This window comes from Pungitius pungitius, chromosome 15 (assembly GCF_949316345.1).
Source record: "Pungitius pungitius chromosome 15, fPunPun2.1, whole genome shotgun sequence".
Taxonomy (NCBI): Eukaryota; Metazoa; Chordata; class Actinopteri; order Perciformes; family Gasterosteidae; genus Pungitius; species Pungitius pungitius.
Genome location: NC_084914.1, coordinates 11,527,195 through 11,547,600, shown reverse-complemented (window position 1 = coordinate 11,547,600; position 20,406 = coordinate 11,527,195). Strand labels below are relative to the sequence as shown.

General features: G+C 45.8%; 1 protein-coding gene across 1 annotated transcript; it reads right to left on the bottom strand.

The window, feature by feature from the left end:
* Positions 1–19: 19 nt before the first annotated feature.
* nyap2b (neuronal tyrosine-phosphorylated phosphoinositide-3-kinase adaptor 2b) lies at positions 20–18,325 on the bottom strand. Its single transcript, XM_037457182.2, has 7 exons — positions 17,370–18,325; positions 14,885–15,086; positions 10,319–10,635; positions 6,500–7,573; positions 2,655–3,977; positions 2,425–2,528; positions 20–2,345 (listed from the first exon to the last, which is right to left on the bottom strand). Exons 2-7 carry the CDS (start codon positions 15,061–15,063, stop codon positions 2,058–2,060), a joined length of 3,285 nt encoding a protein of 1,094 aa, XP_037313079.2. The 5' UTR covers positions 15,064–15,086; positions 17,370–18,325; the 3' UTR covers positions 20–2,057.
* Between the last annotated feature and the right edge of the window lie 2,081 nt (positions 18,326–20,406).

Sequence of the window (20,406 nt, the reverse complement as noted above, 5' to 3'; positions counted from 1 at the left end):
CAGCAAAGTTTTCCACAGCGGGTTTCAAGTTCATATTTATTTATTTCTCTCAACAGAACCCAAGTGACAATCAGAATACAGTACTTTTTTCCTCAAACATTGTTTTTTCCTTTTCTTTTTATTACGCAAAACAAGAGGACACTCAGTGCAATAAGACAGAGGACTCTGACGGTGCGGTGCTCTCTCTACCTTTTCACAGTGCACATTTTATACACACACAAAAGATTGTACATCATCATCATTATTACATTTCCAACCTCCACCTGCCAACTTCATGGATAGGGCAAAGTGAATGTCTTTAAACAATCATTTTTAAAGATTCAACTTGCATACAGTGTATCTTGGCACACAGACACAAACAATCACGCACACACACACACAGCTCTCTCCCTCCCACAGACACACACAGGTACAACACAGAGGGACCTCTGTAGCATTGATTCTCACCAGTGAGGGGGTACTGCACTTGCATTCGGAGGACTTGCTCATTTGTCAAACCCACACTCTTTTGGCAATGTCGACATTGCATTTTAATGTGCTGAAGAGAACACATTTGGATGATGTATGAAGAAGGTTGAGGTAGAGGGAGGGGGGGAGGCCAAGAATGTAATCAGTCTGATTAAATGTGTCGAAATATGATGGGTAGTGCAGATTATTTTACAAAGCCTCAAAGATGTACAGGCCGTTGTGCAACCTCTGTCTGCTTGACAGGGTAGAGCTGTTGCCATGTTATAGGTCCTTAAACGTTTTGATCGCTAAAATGGTTGCCATCCAATTTAAGTGGGAACATTGTAAGAAACAACCAATTGCAGATGACTGCATGTCGCACACAGCCAGCCCCCTGAGGCTTTACCTCCCTGCCAATAACTTAAAAACTGACATGGCACAGCTATCTTTTTAACATCTTCAAAAATATATATATAAGCATAATCTTGAAAGTTTATTTCTTAAGCAAGTGCATATGGCTATCATAATCTGCAGTAAAAATCAAGAAATGCTCTAAAAGCTCAGGTGTTGATTGTACGGGCTGGTTGTTGGCATCGAGTATTTACACTGTGTCGTGGTGCCCGCAGTGTGCCTGGCAAAGTAATGGCGCTAGAACTCCGCCAGCTACTGCCACCTACCCCGTTTCAGACAAACCAACAATCCGAAGTGCAACCACACGCTTATCTCGCTTCAACAGGCTTTGGCTGGTTTGGAAAATTATACTGTTAATAATGTATGTTCTAATTTACTACCTGCTCAACCCACCCTCATAGTGTATTATATACAGCATTTCACACTTTCTCTGTCTATACAACATGCCAGAAAACAGGTTTCATATGAAACGATTCAACCGTTTCAAAAGGCTTAGACGTAGTGATTGCACCGCTTCTTACTGTAATATACAAACTGAAGCACACAATGTTTCCTGTTTCTGTTCTAGGACCAAGCGTTGTACATTCTAGAACATACTGCACTGGACCAGCCAAGGAGGGCGCTAGGATCTAAAGCAAGTAGACGTTAAACCCCTCAACATACATTACAACAGTGAAAATGTAAAGTATATATAGACAAAATTGAATTGTTTGGTGCTTTTGCGCACAAAAAAAAAGCAGTTGGGCATAAGAAAATTATGCTACTACAGTACAAGTATTGATAGATTATGCTTTCAAATGTAAAATAACCAAAACCAAATAGAAATAAAAACCAACATTAGGTTACATCTTGATCTTCCATACATAATTTAAGATGCTTTTTAATCCCCTTCTCATTTAGAAAATATCTATTCATCAAATATCTATACTACTAATTATATTACAAGAATCCAGTCACAGGAAATAGAAAAATATCAAATATCACCGAGATGATAAGAAAACATGACAACCTGAACGAGCAGAAATATTGCTATGGTAACCACCATTGTCCTTTAACATCAACGACTATCATCCCCCGGACTCTCATTGGCTGCTCTGATGCCCCTGGTGTCGCTGGGAAGAATCAGCACAGCTCAGAGGGAAGAGGGACTTGGTAACTAGGGGGTAGAGTGGCACGGGGGGGCAAGTGTGTGGTTACTCTCAGATGGCCGTGTCCCAGGATACAGTTTTCTGTGTAGGGTAAGGGGGAGGACGGATCTTTTTGGCCCCGCCGCTTTTCCCCCATCCGGGGAGGACAGACGCACTTTCTTGCTTGCACTGACTCCGCTCCTGGTGCCGGTCCTCAGTCCGGTCCAGAGGTTGAGGCCTCTCCAGAGATCTCTGCAGGTGTGGATGTTGTCTGGAGCGGATCTCTACGCAGAGGGTGCGTTTCCTCTCAATCTGGTCCAGCATGGTGGTGTCGCCGCAGATCCATGGCATCTGGGGCATCTGAGGGGCGTAGGCCATGCATTAAGGGGAGCCTATACAGCTAAAAAAAACACTCAAAGTAACCGTCAAACCTGCATACCTGACTTTTATGCGTCTCTGCTGCTTTCCTCTGAGGAGTTCCCATGGGGGAGGGGTTGGCAGGCATAGAAGGTGAGCGGCCGTACTTAGGTGCTACTTTCAGATCTGCAAAGAGAAGAGAAACCGCACGTCTCACGCAGAATACTTTTGACTCAGTTATTTAAAGAATAGAAAAAAGAATATATGACCGATTTTAGCATTATCTAATGAATTTGATGTTTAGACGCTCACCATTTCCTGGTCCCCCAGTCATTGGCGGGCTACCCGATGATCTCCCGTGGTGAGTGGGCGTCGTGGTGGTTGAATGCTGTCCTGTCGCTGTGCTACCATTCCTCTCTTGTGCTATTGATTGGTCCGTGCTGTAGTTTGCTTTGTTATCTCGTCGGGGCGTGCCATCTGATCTGTGTCCTCGTTCTTTACTGTCACCCCTGTAGTCCATTGCAGAGGGACTCTTGGTGGTTTTGGCATCATAATGATGATGCTGCTCTGAGCCGTTCAGACTTCTGTCCTTGCTGTCGCGTCTCACTTCGAGTCCAGTTGTCCTCAGATCCTTACTGTCCTGCCTGGGCAGAGGAGGGAGATCTCCGCTGTTGTGGCAGCTTCGATCTCTTCCCTCATGCTTGAATTCTGTGCCGTGGCCGATTTTGTCCTTGCTGTTGCTGCTTCTGGGTGTTTCTTGTCGCGGAAGGATCTCAGGCGGCTGATCTATTCTACCTTCATGTCTGTGTTCCATGTTGCTTCTCGCTTTCTCTTTGACATCCTGTTGGGGTAATAAGTCAGAACGGTGGTCCTTGCTGTCATGCCTAAATTCTGCTCCAGTCCTAGTTCTGTCTTTGCGCTCTAGTCGGGGGAGAAGCTCAGGTGGCCTGTCTCTGCTTTCATGCATTGTGTCCACACCGTTCCTGGCTCTCTCTTTGCTGTCCTGTCGCGGTAAGAGCTCGGGTGGCTGATCCAGCAGTTTCTCTTTGCTTTCATGTCGACTGTCTACACCGTTTCTGGCCCTTTCCTTGCTGTCTTGTCTTTGTAGCAGCTCCGGCGGCTGCTCTAGCAGTCTCTCTCTATCTTTGCTGTCCGGTTTCAACGAAGGCCCCATTCCATGACCCCCGCCCCGATCCTTGCTGTCTCTCCTAACCATCAGATCTCCATTGCTGAGCCCTCTGTCCTTGGAGTCTCTTCTCATCAACGGGGGGGGCTCTGCACTGCTGCAGCCGTGGTCCCTGCTATCCCTGCGAACAGGTGGCGCATCTGCACCGCTGTAAGTACGGTCCTTACTGTTGCGTCTGTTTGGAAGAGGCTCTACATTGCTGCTTCCTTTTTCTTTATCTCTATCTCTGTCCCTGTCTTTGTGTTTGTCTCTGTCTTTGTCCTTGTGTTTGTCTCTGTCTTTGTCCTTGTGTTTCTCTCTCTCTTTATCTTTGTCTCTGTCTCTCCGGTGAGAAGACTCTTTGCTGTGTCGATCCTTGGAGTCTCGCTTGGACTCCTTGCTGTGACCGTGGCTGTGGCGCTCCTTGCCGTCTCGCTTGGATTCGCTGTGGGACTTGCTTTTGGACTCGGCTGTAAAATAATAAAAAAGTTCAATAATTGTACCATCCAAGCTTTTTGTGCTGTAAATGATATTCACTTGAAATACTATGTATAAATAAATATTTCAATTACATATTTTGGGGTAAAATATGCAGATAATTCAGTTTCTCTTTTTGATGTCCCTGCAATACCATCAGATATCCTCTAGATGTCACTCACTACTGCACTAAAGGCAGCAGCAGTAAATAATTGGAATTGGATGAATGAATATGTGGGCTGACATGCATCAAAGTTGCATTTCTCTTGTTATACTATAATACACATCATTATTTTCTGTTGTAAGTTTTTTTCCATGGTTCAATTGATCCCATTAAAAATGGAGACACAAAATTACCATAATAAAGCCAGGGTTACCAATGGGAAATATATTAAACGTGAAATAAAACCACTGCTAAAAGATGTTTCTTACGTTTTAGAAATGGCACAACCGGATTGTTTGCTCTGACTCTTCTTTAATATACACATGCAATTCCACTCTGTGTACTGAAACTGCTCATATAGACCCGTGTGTGTGTCACTGAATCAAGGCTCATAGTTCATCACTGCGCAATTAAAGATATATGTGCACGATTGATTTGCGTATGGGCTGGGTCTATGTGGGCTTTGACATACAGTACCATGCACAAGCCTCCCTTATCACGGCCATCCCTTGACATGTTGTGTGTGTCACACATGGCTTTTCAGAGCGTGTATTAGAGGGAGCGTGGCAATTAACCAGTTGGTAAGTGGGTCACACTAGCTCTTGCTGCATCTTTTGCGTCAGAAAGGAAGTGATGAAAAAAACCTCTGCTTCCATTCATTGTAGTAGGTTTGTATGTTCATTACAGAGTCACAGAGCAACATACACAACCTGTCATCCCTGTAGCCACATGTGGTGGTTGAACACAGGTGTTGGGATAAAACAAATGTAAAAAACTTGCAAGCATGGCCCACCCAACGTGTATAGAAAGCATATGCAAGCTGCATATGCAAACCACATGGTGCTGAAGAACAAAATACTGTCAAAGTGCTCATTGGTAAGACGCCACTGGGACTCGTTACACCGGTTTACAATCTCCATCACCTAAGATATAAACCAGTATTTAGACAGAGATTAGACAGTGCATAGAAAGCACAGAATTAAATAAAAAAGTGTGCCTCAATTGCCATTTGCCCACATACTGGAAGAAGTAAAAAAAGCAAGAAATCACAAATTGTCTCAGCTTCCAACACCCCCATCTGCACAAATGCTACAGCTACCTGATTGGCTCAATCGTGACTAGAGTGTGTGCAGATTGGAGGATCTGAAATCCTCTGATTAGGTGCAGATTTGAGTCCAGAGCCGTAGCTATCCCATGCTCGTTGCTTAGTTGCAGACCGGCATGCCTTGAGCTGTGATTGGCTGCATTACCCATGAGGAGGGAATCTGCAAATAAGAAACAGGGATTTCTCCTCCATCCACTGTTGCTATGTTGTAGTTGCTAAGAGCATTGAGTCAGAACGGATGTGTGCACTCTTTGTAGTTCTTTTATGATTTATTTTCAAAATGTCCTGGATTTGGAGTATTTGATAAATTGTTATGTACTGTACAGCTTAGCTCTCAAAGGTTATGCCAACTATGAGGTTCAATTTCAAGTTAAACCTCAGGCTAATTTATAACACGCTTCACATTAATTATTTTTTAATCAAATAATGCATGAGACGCCAATAAAATAATTGCACTACACTTCATGTCTTATGGAAACACCCTCTTGCTGATTTTGCGTTGTTTGATGCCTGCTCCCATTACGCATGAGACGGTTTATTTGTGATTGACCATATGATAAACTAAGCGTGCGTTTTATTTTTTTGCAATTTGTGCACTTCGATTGAATATGTCCTAGTAAGCAAATCGTGTTTTGAGTGTGCCATCTGTATTTAAACATGATGTTTACCTATTTAAAATTAATTCCGTCGGATGGCCTAACGCCATGAGTAGGTTTTGAGGGACCTGCTGTCCGCTTTAGTCTCTAATCTCCTTAAATCATACGATCAGTATCAGGCTTGGCTAGCTGGGCCTAGATTAATGGAGGGTGGAATAGAGCACCATTGACATTGTGCATGGTACCGTATAAGAGGTCCAGTCTCTGCACAGCCAATGAACTTAGCAGGGTTCAGCATGTGAATGCCAAACAGGGGTGAATTACACTGATTAGGCAACTGAAGACTACTTATTTGTGCTCTCTCCAGAGTTTGCCGCAGCCAAATCATTTATCCACTGACACCTTCTATATTGTCCATGAACACTGCAGTGTTACTCCTGCTCTCCTGATAAGGTTGTTTTATTTCATTAACTCTCTTGGGCCCCCTTAAAAAAAACATACAGGTCAGGGTTAGATTCATATAGGAAATGCAGTCATGAGCTGTCACCACGCTTCCTGGATCAAAGAGACACATATAAAAATGAGCACGTGTTTGTGCCCTTTTATTTGCTGCGTTCCAGAATTAGGGGACAAATGTGTGAAATGACTCACTCTCTCCGGGCTCTTTAGACTTCCTGCCACTGGTGTTCTTCTTCAGCATGTTCCTGCCTGTCGTGAAGAGGTTGGTGAGTTCGTCCAGCGGGCTGGTAGGTGTCCGCGAACGCCCCGTTGAGACATTCTGCATGGACCCGTGGAGTCGACCCACACCGTCTTGAGGTGGCGAGCCTTTGCCGTGAGGGGTGGCGGAGGCGCTCCGCGGCAGACCGCCCGGGAACGGCATCGGAGCGTCAAACGGAGGTGTACGCATGAGGCTGAGAGGGGTGAGGCAGCGGCCCATGCTGACTGGCGACGGGCACGCGGAGTGGCTGCGCTGATAGGAGGATGAGGAGGAGGAGGATTTGTAGAGGGTACAGGCCAGAGGTGGCGCAGAGGAGCGCCCAGAGACGGTGAGGGTCGGGGTGGCAGTGAGCTCTCGGCGGAGGTGTGCGGAGGAGGGTGGCTCGCTGGAGGACGTTGGGGATTTGCTGTAAGATTGGTTGTCCATCATTGGCAGTTTGGTTACATCAAGAGGGGTCAGGGGAGACTCGTCTGAGTTGGGCGAACACTGGGCCGGCGCCGGTGGGAACACCAGCAACGGAGGCCGGTGGGTGAGTAAATTGGGAAAGGGTGCAGGAATGTCGCAGAGTGGAATGTTTCGCGGGGTGGAGCAGCGGCTGAGAGGTTCAGGGTCATAGGGTGCCGGGGTCGGGCACGCGGAGCGACACCCCACAGGGTCAGTGCGGTACTCCATATCATCCAGAGCTGGGTACTTCATCTCCTCGTACACAGACTCCCCCGGCTCCTCGTCCTCACTCTTCGGGGGTTCCCGCGGGCCGACATCAATGCCGCCCATCTCAATGTAGACGGGTTCATCTTCACAGTCGTCCGTGGGGCTCTCATCACTCTGTGGAGGCGAGTGGTTGCGTTCGCAGGGGGAGTTGACGTGGTGGAGGGGTCTGGAGGAGCAAACCCCGCCTCCGTGGCTCTTGATGTAGGACTCATCGAAGGAGACGCTCAGCTGCGTGTTTGGGTTCCTCTTAGGTTTGGGTGGCGGCACCCTCCTGCAGTCCTCACTGCATCCTTGAGCTGAGGGCCAGAGGGTGAGAAGGTCAAAACACAAATCCATTGGAAAGTGTCACATTCACAAGCAACACTTGACAACAGAAAGTCTCCACTAAATGGATTGATGGTATTAGATTCATCGACGATTTGTACTAACAGCTAGACAGTGTAGACAGGAGAGAGGAGAGCAACACAAATGTTGTCAAGTTACTCTTCTGTTGCTACTTTCTGCACCGCTATCATACCCGAGTGAATCCTTATTATTAACATAAAGCCTACTGCAATTTTTCGGGTCGGATGTAGGTCAACGTGTATCGCCGAGAGCAATATCTTGAGTCAGATATGTGGCAATAGATGAGGCATATGCATGTTTCTAGGTCACATATACGGCAGTGTAGCAGTATTTGAGTATACTATTTGGGTCACATACACTGTAGATCTTATTTCTGGTAGTGGTGACGTAGCAGAGCGAACCCCGTGGATGTGGTGCAGTGGGGCTGATGGCACAGTGTTCGCTAGTTCACTCACAGCAGTTGCTAACAGTGTATTTCTAGCTCAGACACCGTGATGTTTGGATAGGAGTGTCCCTGTCTCTGATAGGAAAGGAGAGATAAGCGTGGACCATCTTGGAAATCCTAAAACTGCAGATTCTACACCTTTAATAATTCAGATGACAGATGGTCCATACTTTCTGTAAGTGACTCACCACTATCCGTACATGAACACATTCAGAGCGGGAAGTCTGGACATGGCATGTACACATTTTAAAAAAAGGAGTCCATTCGTCTAGTCCAGTGTTTTTTGTAACACCTCAATATATTTGGCTTTGTAGGACGTGCTGGAGGACTAAAGAGAAAACATTTGCAAAAATTTAAGAGAATCCAGGTGCAAAACTTATTAGGGAATTGAGGGTAACAAACAGGCATTCTGGTTCTGTTGGCCCCCCGTTTACCATTGATATCACGGTATCACTAGACGCTTTGGTTAAAAACAGATGTGTCTGATTTATGTGACATCCTCTCATACGAAGACGTGTGTGCACACAGCAACGTTCACATAGCAGTGAAATTATGCCACTTTTGATTTACCAAATGCATTATTACGCTTTAACAGATTTGGCACGGAGGATCTCGAGATTTGTCTCAGCACTGATGATGAATCCGTCGCTCCAAACATCTCGAACTCCCTGTCCCTTCTCATCTCCATCTCTCTGTTGCTTCCTCTTCTCCCCCCTCCCCCTGCAGCGGATGTGTTTACCCGCAATTTCCCTCCCCCCTCCCCGTCCTCCCGGGGAAAAACGAATCTAGGTCAATCGCTCCTCCTGAATGAATTCTACTCTGACAAGCTCCTCCCCTTGCTGCTACAGCGCCAGCCACCGAGCACGCTACCCTCCTCTCAGCCAGGGACACCGCCACAGTCGAACTCTGATTGGCTCCGCAGCCTCAGACTTCAGCATCTCTGGAGCCGCATTGGCTCGAGCTGCTCAGCGATTGTGTGATTGGCTGGGCTGCAGGGGGCCTTGTTTCTGTGGGATGGTTGCCGTGGTGCCCAGGAAGATCTGTGTGCACATAGAGAGATACCCACCAATCTGAGCCCGGCTGGGCAGACTCCCTAAGCATCAGATTGGCAACGAAGGTTCCAAAAGGAAATGGAGTCAAAAGGTTCCTGCAACCTCGAAATCACAGCGAGGTGCCTCAAACAACTGCTTTCGTACAGTTTGATTTTACGCTGCTTGTTATGTTCTCTGCACGTGTCGTGTCTTCTATTTGACTGTTAAGCTGTGTGCATTTGCGACAGCAGTGATTGTATCTGGCTTGTTGGGGGACACATTACTTTTGCTAAATTAATTACTGACCAATTCATTAAAGCTGATGCACTTTAATTATGGCCTCTGTTTCATCGCCAACTGATTTCAGAAATTGCTGCAGGGTGATACTTCTGGATTTTGATCAAGGCATCTCTAAACATTGGTCGTGGCAGTTTTAACTGGAGGCCAATGTTTGGTAATTTGCCTTGTAGTTATACATAAGTAAGTAAGTCCGTTTCAAATAAGGTCAAAGAACTGTCAAGGCACGTATGCCTCTTTTTTGCTGAGAGAGCAGCTTTGACAACTGACCGCGTGACCAATGACCCTCTATAATAAGCACCAACCAAATAAGCACCAATGACGTTACTATAGCTTTGACTACTATATTCATGTTAATCAAAACATTACTGGCAGTATACTAATCCTGGGCACATTCCTGTGTGAAGCACAAAGCACATGTAACACCTAATGATTACCTATCTGATTCCCAGATGGGATAAAAGGAAATATATATTGTATGTATTAGTACAATCCCTCACAATCTTCCATCCTTTCTTGATTAATGACAACCAAAATTGCTGTCACTTGTGTATTTCATTATTCTATAGAATATGTTTAAATTAGTCCAGTCTTTCAAATATACCAAGGAAGGTTTTATATGACAAACCGTGTGCAGATAAGTCAGCGTGTTGCAGCACAAATCTTGCCACTTACTTATATGTCACTCATTGAACTGCAGGTAATCAGAATGTTCATTGTTATGTAGTGCACCTCAAATGTGTTATTCATTGTACTCATAGCTATTCGTTAACATCAATTTGACCACAATGGTACCCAGAGTGAAGTACGTAGTGAACAGCTAGATGTCATGTCATTGTAGGACGAGCGGTGTTGAGGAGGGCACTGCAGAGAGCAGCTATATATAGCACAGCAGTTTGCTGTAAAGTGCCACCAACACTCACCGTCACATCTCTCCCCGCGGCAGGTGGACGTGGGACTGTGGTCCACCGCCTCAGACGACATGCTCAGCTTGGTGGCCGGGTCCCTCCTGGGCTTGGGTGGGGGCTGCTTCCTAGAGGTTGGGCTTCCTACTTCCTCCTCTCCTCCGCCCCCACTGTTCCCACCGCCGACAGAGTGGAGGGACTGGGAGCGTACGGAGAAGCCCTGCCCACAGGCGAGGGCATGAGGGTGGGGCATGGGCATGCGTTCCTGGGGGTCCGGCATTGTAATGGAGCCCATACGTAAGTGCTTGCCTTCGGTCGCAATGTCCTCACCTGTCCTGAAGCGGAAAGCAAGGAAGCGAGAGAGAGAGAGAGAGAGAGAGAGACGGAGAGGTCAGAGAGGACAGAAAGAGGGTGGAGGGAACAGAAATATATTGTAAGTACGAATGATGAATTTAAAAGAAGATAAGACAGAAAATGAAATATACTAAATTTGACTAAACATAACATGTTTGAGGCTAAAATAAAAGAGACAAGAGTCTTGACACATTATCCCCCGGAAGCTGTCCTTGTCAGAAGACAGCAAAGAAAAAACATACTCTGAAACACACAGTCGTCACTCGTGTCTTCATATTTGCGTGTGTGTGCATTTCAGTCTGTGCTAACTTAACAGTATCCTGCATGTTAGTGCCTCTCACAACGGTCTCTTTTAAGGCAAAGCATTGATTTGTGTTTAACTCTGGATGTGACCAACACTGCTCACCCAACCATACACATCATGACACCATGGGAGCACCATCCCCTCCCCTCCAGACCCGCCCGGCCTTCCGTACGCAATCAATCCATATAAATAGATGATTGGCCTGAATGGAGCGTAAATGATGTCTGAGTGTTGTGTGGTAATGAGGGGATGAGGGCTGTGTGTGTATGCGTGTGTTTACACAATCTATACACATTCGATATCTGGAATTGATGTATTTAATTCATTATTCTTATATCAGAGGCAAAACTGAGCTCAATGTCAGAGATTTAAATGTTTAAACAAATGGCATGAATTTGCATGCGTGGCTTCACAAATCCCTGGAGTGTGAGCGTGTGCACGCATGTGGGAGTGTATGTGTGTGTGTCTTTGTGCCCCCTCAGTGTGTGACTTTGCTGACTCTGACTCCCTCTCGGCCAGCTGCTGAACAGAAGGTGCTTGGTGGGCTGGGTTCATTGGTCAGGGGATTAACTTTGCCTAGCAACAGGGTACCCATAGAAACCAGACACAAAAACAAACTACCAGCGGATGTTAATAACAAAGGCAACCTATGCATCATGTGCACATCTTACACCATCACAATTTATTTAAAGATGCAAGAGAAAGGTGCATGTTGCATCGTAAAGAGTGCCAGATTGCAAGTGTTAATGGGAAGGGGTTTTAATACTTTTACCATATCTTTGAGCTCATTCAGAGGAAGCATTGATCTTCCAAAATTGAGTACTAACTGCAGCATAGCCGATACCTGTTTATTGATGGTGCAAGCCACAGTTTGGAGGACAGTTGAAAGACATAGGAAAGGAAGGGAACAAATATCCAATTCAAAATAGGATTGGCCTATATAATGTGGTTTGAATTTTGAAAATGTATATGTTTCAGATTGACATGTCTACATCAAAAAGGTTGGCTTGATATAGAATATTGAACAAGAAACTGTTTGCTGCGTTTTGTAAAAAGAAGGAGGCTAATTCAGTATCGCTGAGGGAAAAAAAAGTACATAATTGCCAAGACATTCACAATGCTTTGTTAAACTGCTTGTGATTTGTGATTTTGTGAAGTAATGAATATCCATTTAAAAGAGCATTACTGACAAATACATTTTTCCACCAAATCTGTGGGAGAACTTGAAACCTCTTAGGACTATTAGAAGTTGATTTGGACACAAATGTGGAACATCTACAACATGCGAGACACAAAAAATTGAAAAAAAAGAGAAAAAGTTTTTGTTTTGGTACAAATTCGTCCAGGTCATTCTGCAAAAGGCGTCGAGTTTGTTCACTCTCATGTGTTTGGTATATGCATTAGCTGTGACAGTGTGCATGCACATGCCCTATTAATGGAATGTGTGTGTTGGTGGGTGGGTGGGTGTGACTGGATTATTTATAGGATATGCACCCAGTGATTGGCTGGAGGTCAGACCACAGGTGCACTTGGACCAGTTGGAGTTGAGTTCTCTTTGGGCGGCTCTGGCTCTCACACTGTGACAGCATGCAGAAGGGACGATACACGTCATAGAAACAAACCTATAAAGCTAAAGAACATCTTGGGGAGAAATAAAAAAACAAGGCTCTTTGTGAAGCAAAGCAGTCGTTTGGAATTTGCAAGGAGATGTAAATTTAAGTAAATTTTGATGTGTGGTTTGTGTCTGTGCGTGAATGTGTTTGTGAAACTGCTTGCACGTTTAAACAAATTTGTGAACGTCTGTCTTTGTGTGTGTGTGTGTGTGTGTGTGTACGACTGTGTGGCTAACTTGTGTTGTTGAAATACAATAAAGAAAATCCAGAGTGAGATAGCAGCAGGCAGGAAGGCCCGCCTCACTCAAACCTAACGTGCTGATTTGATTGGCCCACGGCTGTTCCTGCTGTCACCAGGCAGAACACATCTCCTGTAACTGAGCTCACACTTAATCTCTCTCTAACAGGTTTTTTTTCTAACCCCCTACCCCCCCCCCCACCCCCACACACAAAACACACACTCTTAACCATATTTGCTCTAACAAGCCCCCACCAGCACCCCTTAAACAATCACAGAGGCCATTTGTTTTACCTCTCTCACAAACCACAAACTAATATAATATTTTGTCCGTGCATTCACATGCACATGCACACATGAATCCTCACACACGCTCACTCGCAGTCAGTTACTGTAAAAATGGGTCGGCTCATTGACCTACTTATAGGCCTCATGAAAAATCCAGTTATTTTTTAGACTTTTCCTCCAGTGACTGTGTATTAATATTTTAGCTTTGGCAACAGCTGAGAGACAGTGGAAGCAGGACAGTAGATGCCACTTTCCTCAGGCATCGTCCTGTCCGGCTTACCAATTAGAGTTCTGCATCAGACCGCCAAAGACAACGGAAGCAGGGACATCATGCTAGCCGGCAAGAAAAGAAGGACAAACATTTTGGAGTGCTTTTTTGCTCCAATTTAGCTGTTTATCTCATTCTTGAGGTATACCGTTTAACTTTGAGTGATTCCCAGCACATGTACCCTACAATGGACTGTCTATGGTCACCGACAGTGCATGCAGAGTAGCTGCACTTGATCAGAGAAACCCATTAACAGAACATGTGACAGGGCCCAAAGTGTATCTGAATCAATTAGATAACCTGTTGCATTCTGAGGCTGTTTTGGCCTCTGCTCCGAAAATGGCATACCCATGACAAAAAGTGTAACAATTTGTCTATCTGGATAGTTTTTTGTTGGGGAAGTAAAGGGGGAACCCACGTGACTGTTCTGATGTGTAAAAATCAGTTTATAAGTTACTGGTGAAGAAATAAATCAATAAAACTTTGATTTTGAGATTCGCCTGAAATAAAATCACTTACAGCCCTATAAGTCCTATGAAACAGCCCAGTGTGTGGACAGTAAGAATGGAAGGTTCCTCGTTGATAGAGTGATGATGACAGGCTTTTGTAAATGCCTCACGGCACAGAAACAGGAGCCGTCAAATTCCTGATTTTGCTCTCAGTCCGCCTGTGTTAAACTATACAGCTTCCTTAGCCACTCCGCCCAAGCCCAAACGGGTAGAGCATAAAGGTCACTTGAGAACAACGTTTGCATGTGAAATCCAACCCCCTAACCCCCCCTAACGTCATTCAAAAGTGGCGAGAAGCTGTGGACGTCATGCAAGATGGCGGGTGGCCGTGTTCACACTGCCCGAAACTGTGGATTCATTCCATACATTGTGCAAAACGTCAAAAGTGCTTCGCTCAAGTTTCGGCATGACACACACACACACAGAGGTGTTGCTCGGCACAGCGGCACAGCTGTAACTCCTTGCTCATCACAACATGTGAAACAGGGGCCATCATTTCTTAAAACTATGTGGGGTGTTACGTAAAACGTACTTAGCGGTCCGAAAACAGTTCTTCCTAAAACAGGAGAGTTGTGTATACTTAACATTGCAAACAGCATCCCCCACGCTGAAGTAGCTCAACTTCGCGTCGCGTCCCCACCTTAACACACTTTCTGCCCCGGCCCATCCCAGCACTTCCAAACGGTCTAAAAAATGGAGCAGCAATGACCTCAATTCAAGGACAAGTCTAAAAGTGAAAACGTAATTATCCTCTTAAGATCATGGGGTGTAAAAGTCCTCACTGGCAACCCCCAAAATATAGCAACATGCCATTGCCACTGGGACCCTCTGGCCACTTGTCCCAATTCCTTGCGAGCACTTCCTGAAGTGAACCTGGTGACGTTCTTCACAGAGTGAAATCCCACAGTTGCACTGCATCTATTTATTTTACAGGATAGATCCTACACAGCTGACGGATATCAGACCTGACTTCTGTCAATGGCACTATATTAGTTTGCTTCTCTACCTACCTCCGTATGGCTTCCTCCTGTTTTCTCTTCTTGTCGTTTTTCTCCTGCAGGAATGTCCTATTTCGCTCATTCCTGGCGTGGTCCAAGTTTTGAGCTACGAGGCCGTTGTAGGCTCTCAGCCCATTCTCCTCAACATACTGGAAAAAACGGAGCGTTTCCTCCTCTTTGGAGCTCATCATTCTTCAAATGTTTCCACAGCATTCTGATAAAGACATGTATAGAAAATGTTAGAGATCATGGTTTGCCTTTCATAGATTAAGTAGACATACATACACAATAAAATACTAGCAGTGCATCAAACATGAGCATGGCCTGAATACACATAAGATCTGTTATATGAGCAATTATTCTTTTAACCTTCAGTTCTCAAGGTCAGCCTTAGTGAGATGAAAACTCATAAAGCAGGATTGGATCAGCACTGTACTAACGTCACACAATTAAGTTTGTGTGATGTTGCTGTTGTTTTTAATGTCCCCTGACTGTTTCTGTGGAGTTCATAGCCTATGAAAGATTCATAGACTTGCATCACATGTCCGAGTTAAATGTTTTCCCAGCAGGGTTCCAACAGCTTTCTCAACTGTTTATTGTGCACACATACACACACTTTCACACACAAATGCTCACATGCACATGTAAATATGCAAACAGCCAAAGGACTCACTATCCAGCTACAGCAGCTCCTTCAGATCCAGTGTTCCTATTGGCTGCGGATCAGTAGCGGCTGTTCGTTTTCACAGTTGTGCTTGCACGTTTTCTGGCTGAGATTACTGGCTTTTGCCAAGTGAGCGTCTAAATGATACTGAAAAATGGCTTTTCATCCTCTGCAGTTGCAGTTGTGTGCCGGGCTCAGATGTCAAAAATCTAGCACTCCTGGGACCAACGACACAGATTAAACAAACATCTCTTATTAGACTGTGATGCAGGCTTTCGCATCGGCCCTATATTTAAAATCTAAAATTAGTCCTGGCTGCCTTTTGATTCTGTAAAAAGACTCTAACTGACAGCATCATTGTCATAAGGGCGAGTGTAGATGTTTCTGTGAGGAAAAGCCTCTTCAATGAGTGCAGTGGTGCTCCGTTCCTTCAAAATGTGAAAGTGTTTGCAGCCACAAGAACGTGGGGCAGCCAACCCATGTGATTCAGTGTACGTGCGTGTACATTACGCATTTATCTGAAAAAAAACCTGTGCAACTGCTTGCAACAAAGCATGTGCAATGTGCAACAGTCAAACGGGAATTTGGAAGGGCCAGCGGTGCGAGGGAAGAAGACTGCATGCTTTTATGTAGGTCAATGCTTTTCAGATCAGCCTAAGACTCACGCTTGTTTACGTGTGAGAGAAGCAGAGTGTGAGTGTGCGCGGGGAGGGGGAGGGGGCTTGTGATAACTGTATGTATGTTTGTGTGTACGGAGGCAAGGGCAAAGGAGAGGAGGGGAGGGGGGAGGGCTTGCCAGATGGAGATTGCAGGGCCAAATGAGAGACTGCCCATTGTCTGGCCATCCTCAGATGTCTCTCCAACTAGTGTCTGTCTATCAAAGAGTCCAGCATGGTGCCTGGGTCAATGGGTTTATCTTTCACTCCCTACAGCGCGTTCTCGACCCTCTTCAGCATAGATTCGTTCAGGCGCGAGTGGAGGACTCATAAGAGCAGGCAGAGCAGACGGAATCACCATCTCGGAGCAGAGTTCAAACTAGGGCATAGATTCCTGGTGTTGAGGATCTTTTTTTTCTCTTATCTCTGATGTTCAGGCACAGCCGGCGATCGGAAGCTGCACGATGTAAATGAACCTCGGTTTCTGAGGAGAAACAAGGTGCGCCTTTTGGATGTGTTAAGGGTGCCGCAATAGGAAAGCACAGTTCAAACAGCGTTTGAGCTGAATTAAGCCTGCCCGCCTAATCCCTGTAAGCCTGCAGCCGCGCTCTGCACTAGAATCAGCTTGTTTATCACACTGTTTTCGCCAACCAAGCCTTTCACATTTGATTGTCCTCCAATAACTCATTGATGTAAAATGCCATTCATTTGCAAATTTCTCGGAAGCCTGTCGATTGAGCAATCCAAATTTTTAAACCAAGCGTTATTTTTTTCCTCTCCATTCTTACTTTCCCCTCCACTTAGTGCACTTCAGGCATCTTGTCACATCCCTCTCCCCTAACCCCCAGCTGACACGGGCTGCAGCAGTTGCAACATCAGGGTGCACTTTGCTTTACGGGTAAGTGAATGTGGCATTGCGTTTCTGTTTCCAGGCAACCACGTCATTGGAGAAGTGCAGCATAGATATTCTACAGACACAATGTCAAAAAGATTGCAAAGCCAATAGTCTCGTGACAACATGCGGGGGTTGCTTGTGCACACTGTCAAACAGTTTCACAAATATACGCTCACCCCTAATGCTGTAGAGTGGAACAGGATCAGATTTTATGTTGATGTCCTTTTGCATGCATCACTTTTGCGGTGTTGTGTGCATGCAAGTGTCATGATTCATACTCACAATGGGACTGCATCCCTGCTGGTTTATGGACCAACGTGTCTTCGGTGTTCTCCTGATGAGTCCAGTGCACGCTAGTGAACTCTGACCTGTTCTGGAGCAACCGCCCACTATTCCATTTAGATCCACATACACATCCATCCATTGTATGGCCCCACTGATTGACTTGCTAGAAGGAGTCACTGTGACCCAGGATAAGGCTAGAACTAGAGGGGAGCTGGGCCATTGGGAGCCCGGCCCGAAGCTCCCCCTCGGCGGAAAAGGGAGATGCGACCCCTCCAGTCCAGATGGTGACAAACTCCTTGCCAGGTGCCAGCTTCACCGATCCACACATCTGCACATGCTAGAGACAGAAGGAAGACGCAGCGTAGCAACAGACCGCACCCGCAAGCATGACACAAATCCACACTAGCACTCTCAAACACTCTCACATCAAACTCCGCTTGCAGTTGCAGGCCAGGCGCACACAGTCTTCCGGATGCTTCTTTCCCAGAAGGTCTCTCCTCGTGCTTTGATATGTCCAAACGCACAAAATGTTTTGTGAACAGGTGAAAGGAATCCCGCTCCACAGTGCCCTGGAGGTTGGTACGGATGTAACGCAGAGTGGTGTGCGTATGGCATTCCCTGCCGGCTCGCTCCTCCCCACACAGGTCTGTACAGTCGGTCTGTGCTTAAGCAGATGACATCGGGCTTCCCAACTATAGATCACAACAACAAGAACACGCCCACTGCCTACTGGAGCCACCTTTTGCTAGAGCGTCATTCTCTCTCTCTCTCTCTCTCTCTCTCTCTCTCTCTCTCGCACTCTTTCGCTCTCCTTCCTTTGCATACACTCCTACTTCTTTTCATGTGTGGCTTTAACCCATCTTCATAAGCACTCATGCCCTAGTTCATTCCTCCAGTGGGTCGTTTTTCTGTTTTTGTCTAAATTGTCCCGCCTTCCTCCTCTTTGCAGCTGCACTGTAACTGGAGTGTTTTTTTGGCTTTCAGCACCACGGAGAGCTCTCTCTCTCTCTCTCTCTCTCTCTCTCTCTCTCTCTCTCGGGAAGTGGGGAGGGGGGGGGGTTGAGTGAGTGGGTTCACATGGTAGAGGTGGTGGGGGCTAAGTGGGAGGAGCCACTGGGTTGCCAGGGCGTGACCTCATTAGACACAACCTCCTCTTCCCCTGGCAACCACTGTGCTCCCCCTCTCCGACACCCCCGCTCTTCCCTCCCCTTGCTCTTACAGCTCGTAAACAAGACCACGACACAAAAACACTTGCAGCGAATACACCGTGTTGCTCTCAAGTGCATTACATGTACAGTAGCCAAAACAAAGCAGAGCAAAAACGAGGAGGAAATGGATGAAAGCAAAACACACAAAAAAAGGAGGCAAACAATAGATTTCCAACACACACACATTGACCTGCTGATGCAAGATTAACAACAAAATAATAAGTGTTTGCATAGACAAACAAAGCAAGCTATCCAGAATAGAGAATTGTTCCCAGTGGCCACATGAACAGGATGAAAGCAGGGACAGAGTTGAGGCTGAGTAGCGGGTTTCTTCAGGGGGCTACTGCGGCTGTCGTGTACTTCTGCTTGACTGTCTGGGGTACAAGTAATAGTTTCAGCAGCGCCCGTCAGTTGTTTATGTGAAAGGAGCGCCTGGTGCATGGTGGTGGGGTGGATTAACACTGTGGGCACAAAAGGATTAGGGAGCAGGGATCCGTTGTTTTCATCAACCCTTCCCTCCATTTCTCTTAACCTATCTGCCCTTCCCCCACCCATAGCATGGTGTGTGGGTTGGGGTGGGGTACTGGCATTGGAGTTTGGAGGCACCAAATGCACATCTCACAAACATGTAATGGTCAGCTTAGATGAGGGATAAAGGGGGGGTAAATAAGGTAAATAGAACAAAACCAAACAATGTTGAGTCCACTCAGTTCAAACAACCCTCTCGTGACAGCATGCCACGGGTCATTAACAGACAATTGCTATGATCTCATTGCGGTAAAATGCTCTGTCAAAAGGTAGTCACCGCCCTTTTTTTCTGCCTATTGTGAGGGATGTGGCCGACTGATCACGCACAAAGCCAGTGACTCTATCCAAACCAACTCACCACACTCACCCATGCACATGCACATATACAAGGGCCTGGGCTGACCTCAGTGCCCGGCCGACGTGTACAATCTCAAAGGAAGTATTTAGATCACATCCAAGTTCAATGAACACAGACAGTGAGGACATCCCAGGGGTGAATAGGTTAAACAACCTTTTCCACCTATGTGCACAACGGTACTTTCTCGTGTGAACAGTGGAGGACGCTCCCTCTGGAACAGGATGGAGGGTGAAAGAAGATGCCATGCCAGTAACTTATCACTTTACCAACGCTTACACACAAACCAGGACAAAGATAAAGGAACCCAAACTGTACAAAATACATTATTTATAGTAGGATTTAATGTAATTCCTATGGTGATGAGGAATGACATTTTTTTGGAGCTAATAAAACATATTGTGTGATGATACAACACAATTTAAGACATTTGGAGTGAATATTTGGAATGCGATTGGCCTTGAGGTACAATCCTCTCACCATCTAATGGCCATCCAGTGTCCCCAATAGGTAACAGATATTTGTCACTGGCACATTTTTGCTTCCGTTTGGCGGTTCCAACCAACAATACATTTGTAGCTCATTCTGACAGGGGTGCACACATCATAAAAGCAACCAATTTTGACGGTAGATCATTTGTCTTAAGTAACAAGTCAATAGCATGCACTCTGCAAATGTGTCTAATCAGTTAAAGTTATTGTAATAGTGTGACTATGTGTTGGGCCATAGTGACATTGGTTTACAAACCAATGTGCCCTGGAGCGGATGCCTGGTGCTTGGTCTAATCACGCATGTAATAATGTCATATTGATCCCCTGCTGTAACAGGCTAATGAAGAGTCTATGAAAACCATTAAAGCAATCAATTAAATGCCGCTGAGGGAATACACTCATCATAAATAGAGCAAGGACTCTGCTTGAGAGGGTTTTATTACGTTCGATTT

What these genes read in the sequence shown, in the direction of transcription:
- nyap2b (XM_037457182.2), bottom strand. Translation starts at nt 15,063, where the DNA reads ATGATGAGCTCCAAAGAGGAGGAAACGCTCCGTTTTTTCCAGTATGTT. An exon ending in CAGGAGGAAGCCATACGGAG is followed by an intron (nt 10,636 to 14,884) that starts GTAGGTAGAGAA and finishes TTTCCGCTTCAG; the next exon opens with GACAGGTGAGGACATTGCGA. An exon ending in GTCTAAAGAGCCCGGAGAGA is followed by an intron (nt 3,978 to 6,499) that starts GTGAGTCATTTC and finishes ATTATTTTACAG; the next exon opens with CCGAGTCCAAAAGCAAGTCC.